Here is a 15,508-nt window from a genome sequence, read left to right as displayed (position 1 = left end):
TCTCGATTGAACCTTCTCTTACGAGCGACGGCTCTGCTCCAAAGCGTCTGATCTGTCCCTCATCTGACGTATTGGTACTCTCTCTCACCCGTCAGTCTCTGAGTCCATGTCTGTTTTTGTTCTTAAAAATGTCATTATTTGACAAGCCCTCTAATGTGGGTCTCTTTTCATCCTGTATTGTTCTTTCAAATGGGCTCTTTTCTTGAATTTCTCTGGCCAATATTAGCCCATCTCTCTTTGATGCTCTTTCTGTCTTTCTTCGGTCTCCGCTCTAATTGTCAGATGGTAATTGGTCGACGGGAGCTGGTGTGTGACGGCGCTGTACCACTCGTCACTTGAGCAGTCGAGTCAAACGAAACACTGACAATATCAAATCTCGCTAATGAGCCAAGTATTGAAATCGGGCTAATTATGAACTGCGATGTCGTCTTAAAGATCTTTGCAAATAAATCTGCTCCAGTTCTTTCTGGATGAAGTTTGGGCTGTCCAGCTTTTTACTGGAACATCTTTTTGCATGTCGATCTGAGGCAGATTACTTGAAAAGGGAGGTTATGTGGCAGATATCGTAGGTCTGAGATATGCCAAACAGTGGTTTTAGTGAAGCCTTGCTTTCTTAGGTTTTAGATGCAATAGGTGAATCTCTATAAGATTGTTATGCTAATTAAAAGTAAATAGCAAACACTAAGTTATGTGATCTTAAAGGGGCAATGAATCGGTTGTTTTTATTGTTTTATACTGTTGTCTAAGGTCTATTTATGATGTTTGCATGGTTTTTACATTCAATAACATCTAAAGCAATAAGTAATAGGCTATTTTGTAACATGGTTCTAATGCTGTCTGGAGAAAATCTTTGTTTGAAGGGGCGGGCCGCATTGAAGACCTAGACGTAAATGGCCACTGCTATGATTGGATAGCATCAATCCCGGTCATTACATGTGGGGAATTGTTTTGAAAACCTTAATGTGTAAAAAATAGCAGCCAAACCATATACAGTCAGGTCCATAAATATTGGAACAGAGACACATTTTGTGTTATTTTAGCTGTTTACCAAAATGTATTCCAGTTACAGTCATATTATGAATATTGGCTTATAGTGCACACTCTCGGCTTTATTTTGAAGGTATTCGCATCCAAATTGGCTGAAGGATTTAGGAATTACAGCCGTTTAATATGGAGCTCCCCCTTTTTAACAAGGACGTTTTTACTTCTGAAGCTTGCAGGATGTTCATTTAAGTGTGATGACGACTTATATAACAAAATATTAAGTTAAAATAGATTTTTTGATTCACTGCCCTTTTAAAGTATTTTATAAATATACATATCACCCATGGTAGGTGTAGGACCTGCACATATATGTTTATTTGTGTTTATATGGTCTGCCTAATTACACAGAGGAGGAGGCGTGGCTTTGGATGGCGATTTGCTGGGGGGATGGGATCATATGCCACCAATGCTATCAGGCTAAAGGCTAAATCACAGGCTCCACCTTAAGATTAAGCATTTAAAAAAAGTCTTAAAATGTCAGGCGTATACCATCTGTAGGCGCTTGCCAGCATTTTTGGTTGCTAAGATACTTCTGTTATATTTATCAGTCGTTGTACGATGTGGCGGTTGGTTGGTGTGATATTTGTCTCGCCCTTCTCCCACTGTTATTGGACGGCCGAGTGAAAATTGACATTGACAGACTGATGAGCGTTCCACAGAAAGTCGAAAGTTTTTTTTTACTCCGGCCGCTCGGCACTGAGTGCGGACAAAACCCGCCAGCTTCTGCTGTTTTTGACAAAGGCGGTGCTTTTATTGAAAGCAATTCCGTATTTTCCGGACTATAAGTCACACTTTTTTCATAGTTTGGCTGGTCCTGCGACTTATAGTCAGGTGCGACTTATATGTCAAAATTAATTCATACTGACTAACATTAACCAAAAAAAAAACATTACCGTCTACAGCCATGAGAGGGCACTATATGTTGCTCCTGTAGCCTACCCCTGAAAAAATCTCTTAACTGAAACATTAACTTAACTCTTTCCCCGCCATTGGCGAGTTATCTCGTCAATCTGCAATACCGCTATTATCCACCAGGTGGCGCTCTTCCGCAACTTATAAAAAACTGAAGTATTGCCCTAGGGCAAACAGCTGTATGTCCGTGTATGTTTTAAAGATCGCTCTGCATCTGATCTCTATCAAAAGTCCTTCACAAAAATGGAATTATCTCAGCTTTTTGCTCAAAATTTGGTGTTTTTGATGAAACCTACACATATTTGAGAGGTGATAAAAACAGAACACATGAAGGTAGGATGAAACAGATTTTTTGTTTGAAAGCAGAGGGTCTGTTCTTTTATTTCCTATATTGTATGTCTATATATTTAAAAAGGAGCATTTTCTGGAAGGCATTAAACTTTTGTGAAAATCATGAAAAATGCTGGTGGTGAAAGAGTTAAAAGACAACGGAGAAATACTTAACAAACAAAATGCCCCCAAAAAGAATAATAATTTTCTAAATAAATGCGACTTATAGTCCAGTGCGACTTATGTATGTTTTTTCCTCTTCATTGCGCATTTTTTGACTGATGCGACTTATACTCCGGAGCGACTTATAGTCTGGAAAATAAGGTAAAAACATATGCCAGCAGCAAGCATAAATGCCTTGATGTACACACCCCCTTCAGTACAGGTGTGAACCGGTTCTCAATTATTTTTGTGATTTTTGTGTGGGTCTTTTACATTTGTATCTGGCTTCTGTCTTGTCCAAATATGTTTGTATGTCTTGGGAATTGGACCAGTGGCCTTGTTTTTTTTTCTTAGTGCCAAGCCCTACCAGTTGATTTATTCATTTGGTCTTCTTAGTGTCTTCTGGCAAGAGCGTTTTAAGTTAGGGATTTCGGAGAAATGAGATTTCACTTTGGACAAGGACACATGCGACACAGAAATCAGACACCACTGACAACGTATCATGTTACTATCGTGAAAAAAATTAAATGTGCATCAAATAGATGGTGTTTATTGCTTTATGTGTTGCATGCCTGTTTAGGTCAATTTTCAAAATTGCTTTTGTATTGAATTTTTAAATTGCTAATGGACAGTACACCCATCCTCTCTTAAAATGATTTTGTTACACATGTATGTTTATGTGTGTTTATATTGTCCGCTTTTTTTAAATCACTACTCTAAGCTACATCTTCCTTTTGGGGCAACTAAATCAATTACCTTGTTCACTAACGAATAGAGGCAATTTACATAATAACTCTTGGTATGTGCTGGGGTCAGACTGATAGGAGACTATGGTTTTGTGATTAGATTTTGCATTATTGTCTTATTGACCCTCCACAGCAGGCTATGATTATTTTCATTAAAGCTTAAATTGGGCTGGATAGTTAGCATCTGGAGGAGATGAGAGAAGTTAATCAATTTAGCTACGAGGACACACACACGTTCGCCCGACCACCCCCACCCGAAAACAAATTTCCCTTGTCAACTACCTCCAGAAAGCACAATTACTTCCACACATACACCGACTTAATGCTCGTTCTCCCTTTAATCTGTCAGATACAAGACACACACATCGTTTTCCAGCACATTTGATGGAATTGAAGTCTTGCTGTGGGTAATTTCTCTCTCTCTGTAAGGTCAAGTGGAAAAGTGCTTTCACAGTCAGAGATGATCTGTATCAAACATTTCTCATCCTATATCTCCAACAGACACAGAAACCGTGGCCTGTGCACGCTTCATTATGAAAATACGTGACTATATCATTTGAGGTTTTAAAATCACAGTTTTTTTTCTTGACCTTGTCTGTGAAATTAATGATAAAGTCTCATAATCTGTTTATGGGATTATGAGCATCAAAGTTTGATTTCAATCTTTGATATGATCGTACTCATTTAGTTTTAAATATGAATGTTATGTTTTCACATGTTATTTACATTATGTAGACAAAAAATGACTTTAGCTGGGATACAGTCTTGGTTTAATGGTTTAATGTCCTGACATATAAAAAGTAGTTTGTTTCATAAAATAGTTTGCTGCCTACCTCAAAATAATGACTGATTTGAAGAACATAACACAAATGGGGTTGTGCGATTTTAATAGTAATTTGTTGTGTTTAAAAAGTGTGATGTAAGTACATTTCCATATGTATAAAATTACATCCCTTACACTCAAAAAATGTAATTGTCTGCGTCCCAATCAGCTCCCTCAGTAGTCAGGGTACTGATCAGGGAGTCAGTCATTTTAATTTTGCTAAATCCTTCCAGTGTACTGGAACGTACATTCCCTTAAAATTCTCACAATGCAATCCAAAAAACCATGAGCATTGATGGTCTTTATGTTCCCTTTCTGGAAATCACGCGAGCCAACTCCATAAACTTCATGAAATGCAGCAGAACTTTTGAAAAGACAAACTTTTGTTTTAGCTTTAAAGAGCACCAATGGTCCAAATTCACGATTTTACATTTCCTTTGGTGTGTAAGTGTGTATTAGTACATGTTAATGATATGAAAAAGGTACAAACCTCAAAGTAAATAATGATGCGAGTTATCGTCTCCAACGTAAATCTCTTTTTTTTTGGACTACAACAAACACACAGATTTTAGGCCACAGTTTACTTCCTGGGATTGGTTATGTAGTAAAGACCGACATTATCATAATTCCTCCCACTTCAGACTCACAGCCTGTAAGTTAACTCCTGTTAGCATTGCATTGTGAGCGAATCTTTCAAACACGGTAAGGAGCGTCACATTCCGGCACATTCCAGAGGTATTCAGGCCAATCACAATGTACAGATTAGCTGGCCAATCAGGGACACAGAGCTTTTCAAATCCGTGAGTTTCAGGAAGCGAGTGAAATCTGGAGCTACAAAAATATACGATATGTGGAAAATAATGTGTTTTTAACCATAAACCATGCAAGCACATTGTTTTATACCAAATACACAAAATAATCTTATTTTTAGCAATGAAATAAGTGCTCTTTAATATAAACACACATTGCTAAACAGGAAGAGGGACCACAATTTAGTTCATATTTAAATGTAATAATCTCCATATTTATGCACGAATATATAAGAGAATAATGAAAGTGTTTTTCATATACTTTAACAAGTGTTTCAAAATTAAGTCAGAGAGATTTTGTTGAATGAATAACAGCTGTGAATGATCACAACGCATTTAAGCAGTCACGTCAGAGAAAAATAAGTGAACATTGTCCAAATGTGAAATGAGCTAGGGTCCTTACCAGTGCCTGAACCCTTGTACATAATATACTGATTCACATCCTCAGGAGCTACGAAGCACCCATTATTAAACATCATAAACGTGTTTCTTCCTCCATCTTGGATTTGTTTTCCTACCACTAAGCTTTTTGCAGTGCATTCTGGGATTGCTTGTAGAGATTTCTAGTCTCAGATAAAGTCAGGTCCATTTTGCATCTTATTCTGGTCACATACTTACATTAAGGGGATACTTAAATTATGGTGTTACTACCCTAACCTTAACCCTAATGGTTAATATTCTACAAGTAGTATTTTCAGGGCAGTTTCACAGAGTTGTTTATGGCTCAGTGTCTTTCATACATGTCCCAGAATGGCACTACAAACTACAAAGAAGGTTTTTGATGCTAAGAAACTGACGGCTGCTTTCATGTTGCATAGAAATGACCTTCCAGGATAAAGGAGATGCAGTTAGAGGTGCTCCATCATAATGTTGTTTATCCATATGTTTCTCTCAGTTTTCGCTCAGTCGAGAAGGCCCGTGCCGAGCTGCTCCCCGAGGTGTCTCAACTGCGTGCCAAAGCTCAAGAGGAACAGAAGAAACGAGAGAATCAGGATGCCCTGGTCCGTCGTCTGCAGAAAAGAGTCTTGCTGCTCACCAAGGTGTGTTGTCATGCAGAAACCCATCCAACTATAAAGTCTTTAAAGATGTTCTCAATCTTTCAAAATTTAAGTTTGGAGGACCACTGCCATGGAGAGTTTAGTTAAGTTCTTAAAAGGAGCATTTCACCCGTAGAAACATTATTCTTCATTGAAAGTGCATCACATTTGTAGTGCCTATTTGTATATATAAATTTGGTGCCTATTTGACCGAGAAAAGGGGTGTTTGTAGTCTCACCCCCTAAACAAAGATATTGGACTTCCTGCTTTCAATGATGCAAAATGATGATTTTTACATCATTGAAAGAAGGACGTGCAACACTGTAAATCTGTATTTTTTCCTGTCTCAGCGGCAACTGAGGAAATGATGCACGACCATTCAAAAACATGACTGAGGTTCTAACTATACAAAGCTTAATGCAAATGGTTGAAGTGTCCCTTAAAGTATGGTTACATGGTATGAACTTTTATTTGAAAAGTGCTAGAACATGTGGCACAGTTGCGTTCCCTAGCCTTTCATGTTATGCTCCATTGATAGTGGTGCCATATGGACATATCCGCACTATGACTGCTTTGTGTTAGTCAGTTACAGGCGCATTCACAGGTGACATGCACAGATGTGTACATGCCTGCATATTTAGACATCAGATCTTTGACTGCCCACATCGTAGACTGTAAAAAAAGATGGATGATGCCATTGGTGAAAAGTGAAGCCGCCAGTGTCCCGATACGGCGCTGACATCTTGGGTCTTGAGTCTGCGCAGTAGCCATTTCGGGACCAGTCCTGTGCAGTAGTGAGTACAGAGTAAAGCTGCAAAATCAAGGCCCCGCCCTCCCAGAATGTGCATATCACAGCTGTCAATCATGACGTCACACCACCATTTCTTATAGCATTAAATAACTAAAAACTAATTTATTTCTAAAACGAACACTTGAATTTACATCAGCGTGATAAAACTACAGGAAGCTTCGGAAAAAAGATATGTGAAGTGTAATTAAATTTAGTTGGTCTCAAGTTTCATTGAATAACATGGGGGAGGCGGGGTTTATGACCTATAATAGGACCAATTAGTCACTGGGGGGTGATCGAGACGTTTGGGCTTCACTATTCAGGGCTTGTGCGGCACGCTTGGTCCACATTTACATGTTAACAGCATCTCTTGAGCATTATAACCCATTTCACATGCACTGAAAATGTTTTATACTAAACTAAATACTGGAAAAAACATTTGTGATGCATGAAACCATGACTTAACTAAGAACTAAGAAAGTGGACATGATTTATAAATTATAAAAATTGTCAACATTCACGACAAGAAATGTGTGCAAACTGGAATAAGGCAGAGGTTGGGTAGCTCCTCACTATCCATGATTAAACTGAGATCATTTGCAAACATAATATAACTGTGAACGATATCCTTCTAGACGAAACGGTACAAAATTTGTATGTATAGGGGAGAGCGGGGCACAAAGTAACATTATTCGGCTTTCACGTTCAATCACACTGAAAATTATAGGAGTGCAAACGTTACAGCTTACCCCATGGGTGGGGTTAAAGGATTACTCCACTTTCATAAAAAAGAAATTCTGATAATTTACTCACCCCTGTGTCATCCAAAATTAAGATGGAAATTAAAGAACAACTTCTTTAAAGAAATTCTTTAAAACTTAAAGAAATTAAGTTTTTTGAGGAAAACATTCCTGGATTTATCTCAATTTAATAGACTTTTTTGGAAGTCGACAGTTTAAAATAGTCGTGTGCCGCACTAGCGCAACCTTACGTATTGCGTAAGCACGCCGATTTAAAATTGCAGTTTCAACGCAACTTTAAATGGCTCTATACAATCTCAAACAAGGCATAAAGGTCTTATCTAGCGAAATGATTGTCATTTTCGACAATAAAATAAAAATATGCACTTTTAAATCACAACTTCTCGTCTTGCACTAGCGTGTGACGGACCAGGCAACCTTACGTATTGCGTAAGCACGCCGATAACAGTTATTATTTTGATTAATAGTATTAGCATTATTTTTCATTATCATTGTATACCTGAGGCTTAATTGTAACACATCAAAACTTTTCACAAATTCACAGGAGATCATCTTCTGACAGTAAGAGAAAAAGACCAAAAGCACAGATTGCTCGACCTTGTATAAATATGTGAAGTAGCTGTGTTACAGTTAACCCTGCGTTAGTTTGTGCCCAGCTCACCCCTACAGCTAAACACGTTTTGGGCTCTTACACTGTAAAAGAAAAATTTGGATCAACCTAAAAAAATACTTTAATTGGCAAAATCTAAAATATTTAAACATTTCAACTTAAAATTTTCACTTGAAGTAAAACAAATTAAATTAAGATTAAGTTTTTTAAAGTCTTATGCTGGCTGTGTGTCACGCCTGTTGCACTGTGTATCCTCTGAGGAACCCCAGTGTCAGAAATAATGACTGATATTTATTAAAAAAGATAAAATGATCATTGATCTTGACGGTTTGTGTGGCCTGTATTGTTTTAATAACCAGCTGGCTTTGAAAGAACGATAAAATAAAACTATGAAAACTCTGCTGGACATGTGTGAGTGAAACGAAGTGTTTCTCATTTTAATTAACGGCACAGCAGCAAAACAACAAACCGTCCAGGGATCAGATAGAGAGTTGGTCATCGAATATGAAATTATTACACAAGTTTAGGCTCAAGAAAACTTTGCTAACATCCATAGAGGACCTTAAGGTAGAAATGTCCTATTTAATTCTGACAGAGGGTGGAAAATGGTCATGAAAATCAAATTACTTTTGTTTTTGGAGCATGAAGCTTTCGTAAATGGACGGCAGGGGTAAGAAATAAAACAAAATGACCAAACCTGTCTGATATGACCCATTTAATTATCTTTGTCTCAACCATCAGTCCCATACAGTAGTGGCCAGCAGCTCCTGTGGAAATCTAGAACACATCCACCCACCCGACCCAAGATTTTCGCCATAGGCCGGCATGAGATTTAAATAAATGACTTGAGCAGCAATTTAGCATGTATGCAAATAATAATCTGACTTGTTCTTTGTTTGTCAACAAATTGGTAATTAACAAAGACTTCAATAAACTCCAGTCATATTTCTTAAATAGATGGTATTTGTTTTAATGAGGTCAGTGGCTGGTTTGTAATGATGTCTACACTGGAGACATTCGCAGCATCCTCACCTCCAGCCTCCCACGCTGGTACCCGCTCTCAAAACACAAACACACATGGAAGATTAAAGCTGTCAGAGCAACTAATTAAGAGTAAAGATAAGCAAGCAAGTAAGCTCATATATTGCTCCGCTATTGCATTAGTGCTAGAACACACTCAGTTAAAGGTTAATGCATAAATTAACATTGAAATACATCAGAGTTTTAATCAATGAGATACTATACGGTATGCTTCTATAAGCAATTGTTTGTTTTTCTCAGCTACTTGATAGTTTGTTGTGCTTAGGCAACCATTCCTATTATTGTTGCTCATGGGTAAAGCCTCCATTAAAATCAAAACTCACTATTCTTATTTTTTTATGAAATATTGCAGTATAAACAGTTTATATATGTGGGTCATTATTTTAAAAAAAATCCATGTTCCCCCTTATAAACTTTTAACAAAATCTGAATGACTCCAGGGTTTCCAGCAGAAAATGTGTTTGTTGAGGTGGTAGGGTTAGGCGGGTGAAGTGCAGGGGGGGCAATCAAAGGGGCGGGGCGTACGCGTCATGATGAAAATTAAAATATTTTTATTTAAAACACTCAAATAAAACTTAATTTTTAAGAAACTATGACAGAAAAGGAACACATACTGGGTTATTAATGAATTAAATGTTTTTAACAGATACCTCTAATGGGAATAGCTGCGTGATAAAGTGAAACTAAAGGGTTAATAAACACAAACTAAAGCAGATGTTGTAGAACGTCAGGCGAACGATGATAGATAGAAAATTTTAAAAACTGATTATTTCCCACTATTAATTACATTATCTTAAAGGAGTGTAACTACTGTAGCATGTAAATAGTGCACATAATAACACTCAACAATTATATCTAATCAACAGGCACGTTAGACCTAGCTAGCAGGTTGCGCAAACAACAAAATCACCAGCTAACTTGCTTTAAATTAGCAAGAACTATAGACTAATACAATAACAGGCTTATATAAACCCAAAACATAAGTCCACTTACAGTTTTCACGGACACGTGTTTTATCAACTGGCTATCCTCCAAACATGACGGACCACGTCCTTATCTCATTTGGCCGTGTGGCGCGCGTGCATGATCGCGGTGTGAAGCGCGTCCGCGCTATTCTCCGAGATGTTTTATTAACTGGCTAGTTATCTTCCAGACAGTGACGGTCCGGACCACGTCTTTCTTATTTCGGGCGAGTGGCTCGCGTGCCCGCTCGCAGTGTGAAGTGGTCCGCGTGCAGCAATTTTTTTTATTTGGACAACCTAGTAAAGGACGGTAGCGTTTCCCAGCTTGCTGCAAAGTGCTGCGGGAAATCCTGGACTCTGATGACATCAGTTTGACACCGTGGGCAGGAGCAAGAGCGCTTAACATTTATATCTAATCAACATGCACGTGCAACCTAGCTAGCAGGTTGCGCAAACAACAAAATCACCAGCTAACTTGCTTTAAATTTGCAAGAACTATAGACTAATACAATAAGAGGCTTAAATAAACCCAAAAGATAAGTCCACTTACAGTTCTCACAGACACGTATTTTATCAACTGGCTATCCTCCAGACATGACGGACCACGTCTTTATCTCATTTGACCGTGTGGCGCGCGTGCACGCTCACGGTTTGAAGCGTGTTTGCGCTATTCTCCTAGATGTTTTATTAAAGCTGCCGTCGGCAACTCTGGAGGATTGAGCAGTTTCCAAATGTTTACAATTTCATGTCCCTCCCCCACTACCTCCGAGCAACGTCCCTCAGAGCTTGTTCTCGTCAGCGCGTGTGCAAAAGTATTATTGTGAACGCATAATTAGCAAGAATACTTAGATTACTTACATAACACTCCGAAATACAATCAATGGTTGATAAAGCACAATTACCTGTTGAGAAGAAATGTGGTAAGCTCTGCATCCAGCTTGAAATCTCGTAGATTCCTTTCAAATGCCGGTCCGATATTGATCCTAGTTTTAATAGGGTCACAGTCGCTTTCTATCTTTGTTTCCTTCTTTTCATTTGTTGTTTTCCTAGCTCTAGTTGTTAACCGAGAAATCGGAAGTTTGTTACTGAAAGTTCTCTCTGCCATCACGCTGTTCAAACCAAAACAACTATGAATTCAGGCGGATGCACGTGATATTGTAACGCGCGCGAGGGGGATGGGGATGGGGATCTGTGACGCGTGCAGGTACTGATTGACAGGCAGATTTTACACAGCCCTGCGCTGATTGGACCAAATGAACCAGCCTGCGCTGATTGGACCAAATAAACCGGGAGCGGTGGATTTTTGCAAAACAAATAACAGGCTCCAGGTGGAGCTAGAAGCGCGGGTTTTGTTCTTTAACAGTCTAATTGATGTTGTTCTATCGGAGCATAGTGTTGGTTTCAGTGAATATGATCAAAAAATATGATAAAATAAGTTGCCGACCGCAGCATTAACTGGCTAGTTATCCTCCAGACAGTGACGGTCCGGACCACGTCTTTCTCATTTCGGCTGTGTGGTGCGCATTGTGAAGTGCGTCCGCATGCAACTAATTATAATTTTTTTGGACGACCTAGTTAAGTGGCGGTAGGGTTTCCCAGCTTAGGCGGGCCGCTGGAACTGCAAAGTGCTGCGGGAAACCCTGGACTCTGATGATATCAGTTTGACACCGTGGGCAGAGCATTCGTTAACCCCGCCCCCCAAATCTCAGTCTGCTCTGAGTTCCATTGATGAATGACACGCCTACTTTTATAGACCTAATCAATCCACAGTAGAAAGCACAAGCCACGCCCACTATTTTCTGATATTCTGTTCACTTCCTGTTCAAAGGGACACAGATGTTTGACGCATGTGCATTACAACAAATTTGGCGGTGCACATACAGTATGGGTGCTTCACGCACACTGTACGCGGACCCTACTTATAGACCATACTTAGGCCATCATTCTGTACTATATGTGCTGCTGACATAATACCTCATATCTTGTGCCTTGTTAGAAAGAGGCAAACTATTGTTGTTTCTGTAGCTCAGCTGGTAGTCATTTATTGTCATAAATCAAGTACAGTGAAAATATTGTTGACTGCTTCTCCATAGACTGTAGACAAAATACAATAGACATCACTGATGTACACAAAAATGTTCATATGTTCAGATATAAAAAAAAATGTACAGGAATTACAATAAAGTTTACAGTTGAAAAAGTATCATTGTTGGCATTAAAATGTCCAGTATCATGATTGTTATTACACATTAATGTGTTTTGAATAGTCATATGGCATTGGGGTAGAATAGAAACTGTTCCTGATTCTGGAAGTGCATTGCATTTAGTATCCGGTAGGGCTGCACGATTAATCGTATTTTTATCATGATAACGATATGCGTGCCCCACGATTAATTAATGACAATCGTCGCGATTAATGTGCAAAGACCAAGCACAAAGCAGACAGTCTAGAATCAAGCAATGTGTTTGTTATGGGCAGAGTCAGAGTGAACGGAGTGTTTCTTTGCGAGCGCAGTCTGTGTTATGGTAGAAATACGTTAGCATCACAAGATTTACAGTCATTTTTGAAAGCAGAGCAACAAGAAGAAAGTGCAGAAATATGTATGTTTAATTCCCAAAAAGGGTCATATAGGCCTACTCCATTGTTTGTATATTTCGGATTTGAGGAAAGTGATGTTGATCAGGTAAGTTACGAGTCTTGTGCAAACTGTGCTCCTGTTCCGTCCAAACGTGAAATATCAAGAGTTTCAAAAGCTGAACACAAGCCGCAACCATAAAAAAAATGTTTTTTCACTGTGCATATGTTTCCAATAAGCACAGTGAGCAGCAAGGGGTTTAAAAAAAATTATTGCCACAAGTCATATCATAGGCATTTTTTATTCAAAAATATTTTGTTTTTATTTCAGTTTAATTCTAATTTGATATAAATATATATTAGAGCCCTGCATTTCAGCCTTTTTACGCTCCTCGGGTCGGGTTTCGGACCAATTTTAACATCACAGGCCTCTGGATTTTTTAAGGCTTCTTCACCTTTTTATATTTTAATTTAATTAAAAGAAACGTTGAGACATTGATAAATTGTAAAAGAAAGTAACCATTTAACCTATCGCACGAGTCCACTACGCACATTCACAATGCACCTGTTGCGTTTAGCGTCTCCGCCAGCAGCAGGACATTCAGCGCATCGGGGAATATGGAGAACTGAATTAAAACCTTAAATACTGCGCATAATCTATATAAAAGACTGATGCATAGCGAATGTGTAAGGTAAGGCAACCTGCATGTTTATTTCGTTTCATGTTCATTTCGTTTTGTTTTGATTAATTCATTTTCATAATTTGTCTGCACCTCGTCGCGACTGCGAGCAACAGAGCAGCCTCCCTCCGCTTTTTGTTGACAATAAACATTTAAACTAAAATTGTTATATGCTGAAAATATATATTTTATATAGATGTTATTGTAGGCAAGTGAAGTGTTGATTTTGAGAGGCTCATTTGATCAAACAAGTCGTCAACATGACGTTAGCTGTCGGACACCGCTTGGTCATTATCAAAAACCTTAATTTAACAAACAAAAACGGCTCTAAAATAAATAAAAGATAATATATAATATAAGATTTTATAATTTTGACAGTTAAAACTGAACTGCCTTAATTGCTGCAAGAGTAGTACAGCTGTAAGGAATCTGTGTAAGGAGTTATTTTTGTTATGTCTGCGGATTTCTTTTGCAAAATCTATGCGGAGTTTTGCGGAATTATTTTAAATGTTTTAAAAAGATCTAAGAGAATTGGAGCTGTGGATATTACAAAACAATAAAATATTTTATAATATAGGCCTATAAAATGTATATAATATTTTATACATGGCTGTAAAGTGTAATAAAAATACTAAAGTAAATAAAAGTTCTTCACTAAAAGAATGATCGTATTTTTAATCGTGATCAAAAGTTTGAGCAAAACAATCGTGATCATCATTTTTCCTGTAATCGTGCAGCCCTAGTATCCGGTAGAGATAAAAAATAAACTATCCCTTAAAATCACTGGATAAGAGTATCAAATAGAAACATTTTTATTATTTTTCTAGGGATTCACAGTTACCAGATATGTAATATATAGCCTATTGCACAGCTTCATAGAATGAACACAATGAAAGCTACAGCTTACTAAAATTGAGCTTTGTGTGGCGCCAGACATTATTGGCATATAGATAATGCTTCAGTCAATTTAATAAATTTAATAGATTAACAGTTCACTTGCCATCATTAAAAGCCACCATAAAAGGGATTTATTGTAGCATTGACCCATGTTCACTTCTAAATGAAGATCCATAGGGTAAAAAATGGCATCGTACTCATTCATTCTCCAGCAAAGATTCTTTCTGGCACATAAACACTAGTACCAAAATAATCGAGTCCTGAAAGAGAGTTCGCTTTCTGGGGTGAATTCAAGATAAAAGCACTGGTAAATATCATTAGATGACAAATAGCCTTGAAAGATATGTGTGTGTATGTGCACGTGTAGCGAAATGTCTGTGTGTGAATCCCTTAGGTCAAAAACTCATATTAAAAGATTGACGTGAACAGTTTCTATGACTTTAGGAAATAAAGCGAATTCTACTTTGACCTTTAAAAAGTAGCACACAACTTCAAATGAAATAACCTTCAGCTTCCCGTCTGTCTGTCCTTCAGTCCATGTGGTGTTGTCAATTCCCTTATTGAAACTTATTTGGGTCATGAATTGTGCATAATGATTTATGATTGCCAGAATTATCTTCTATAAAAGACACGGGGAGTGAATATGTGGGTCGATCTTATGAACTCTGATAAGAACATGTTGTATTTTACCACAAATTCAAAACAAGGAAATTCGCTATTAAATTTTGCTTAAAGATGAATAAAGCTCCTTATTAAACAGCTCATTGGAATGCTTGATTCTGATTGGCCAGTCGCGACATTTGCAGGTTTGTTATTTCTAGATAACAACCGCTTAAAACTAAAAAAATCACAGTTTAATATTACACGTTTTAATATTATAAAAATTTAATATAAATATGTCTTTTAATAACATATATGAAATTATATTTACAAATGATGATACTAAATGGCATGTTCATGACAATTGAATAGCTTGTCTTATCTTAAATCTGGAAGTAAACATGTCTTCCTCGTTAAAGGTCTGAATTCATTAAAAATTAGTTCAAAATATTTCAAACCTTACTTATAGAGACAGAGCGCAGCGCGTCACAACCTGAAAACCACGCCCACCGGGGGGGAAAGCGATCCAACAGTCTCCATTGACTTTGTATTGCAAAAGGCCGCCTCCTTGTCATTTCTGGCTTATAACAAAAAACTGAATAATGCCTAAAAGCTGCTTTGGGACAATATGTACAGCTAACAAGCCAAAGAACACAGAAATAAGTTTTTATAAGCTGTCGAGCCGTAAAACCCAGTCTTTAAGGAGAATAAAGTGGATCGCCGATTACG

General features: G+C 37.8%; 1 protein-coding gene across 3 annotated transcripts in view; it reads left to right on the top strand.

Annotated features, from left to right (window-relative positions):
- mad1l1 (mitotic arrest deficient 1 like 1) overlaps positions 1–15,508 on the top strand; it is a 117,614-nt gene that overhangs the window by 17,592 nt on the left and 84,514 nt on the right. For all 3 annotated transcript variants that reach the window (XM_055206075.2, XM_055206074.2, XM_055206073.2), the window contains exon 11: positions 5,722–5,866. In XM_055206075.2, coding sequence (XP_055062050.2) covers positions 5,722–5,866 — 145 coding nt within the window. The remainder of the gene's footprint in view (positions 1–5,721; positions 5,867–15,508) is intronic.

The sequence above is a fragment of the Misgurnus anguillicaudatus genome, chromosome 3 (assembly GCF_027580225.2).
Source record: "Misgurnus anguillicaudatus chromosome 3, ASM2758022v2, whole genome shotgun sequence".
NCBI lineage: Eukaryota > Metazoa > Chordata > Actinopteri > Cypriniformes > Cobitidae > Misgurnus > Misgurnus anguillicaudatus.
The sequence above is the reverse complement of the archived record's forward strand: the minus strand, read 5'-3'. Positions and strand labels throughout refer to the sequence as shown.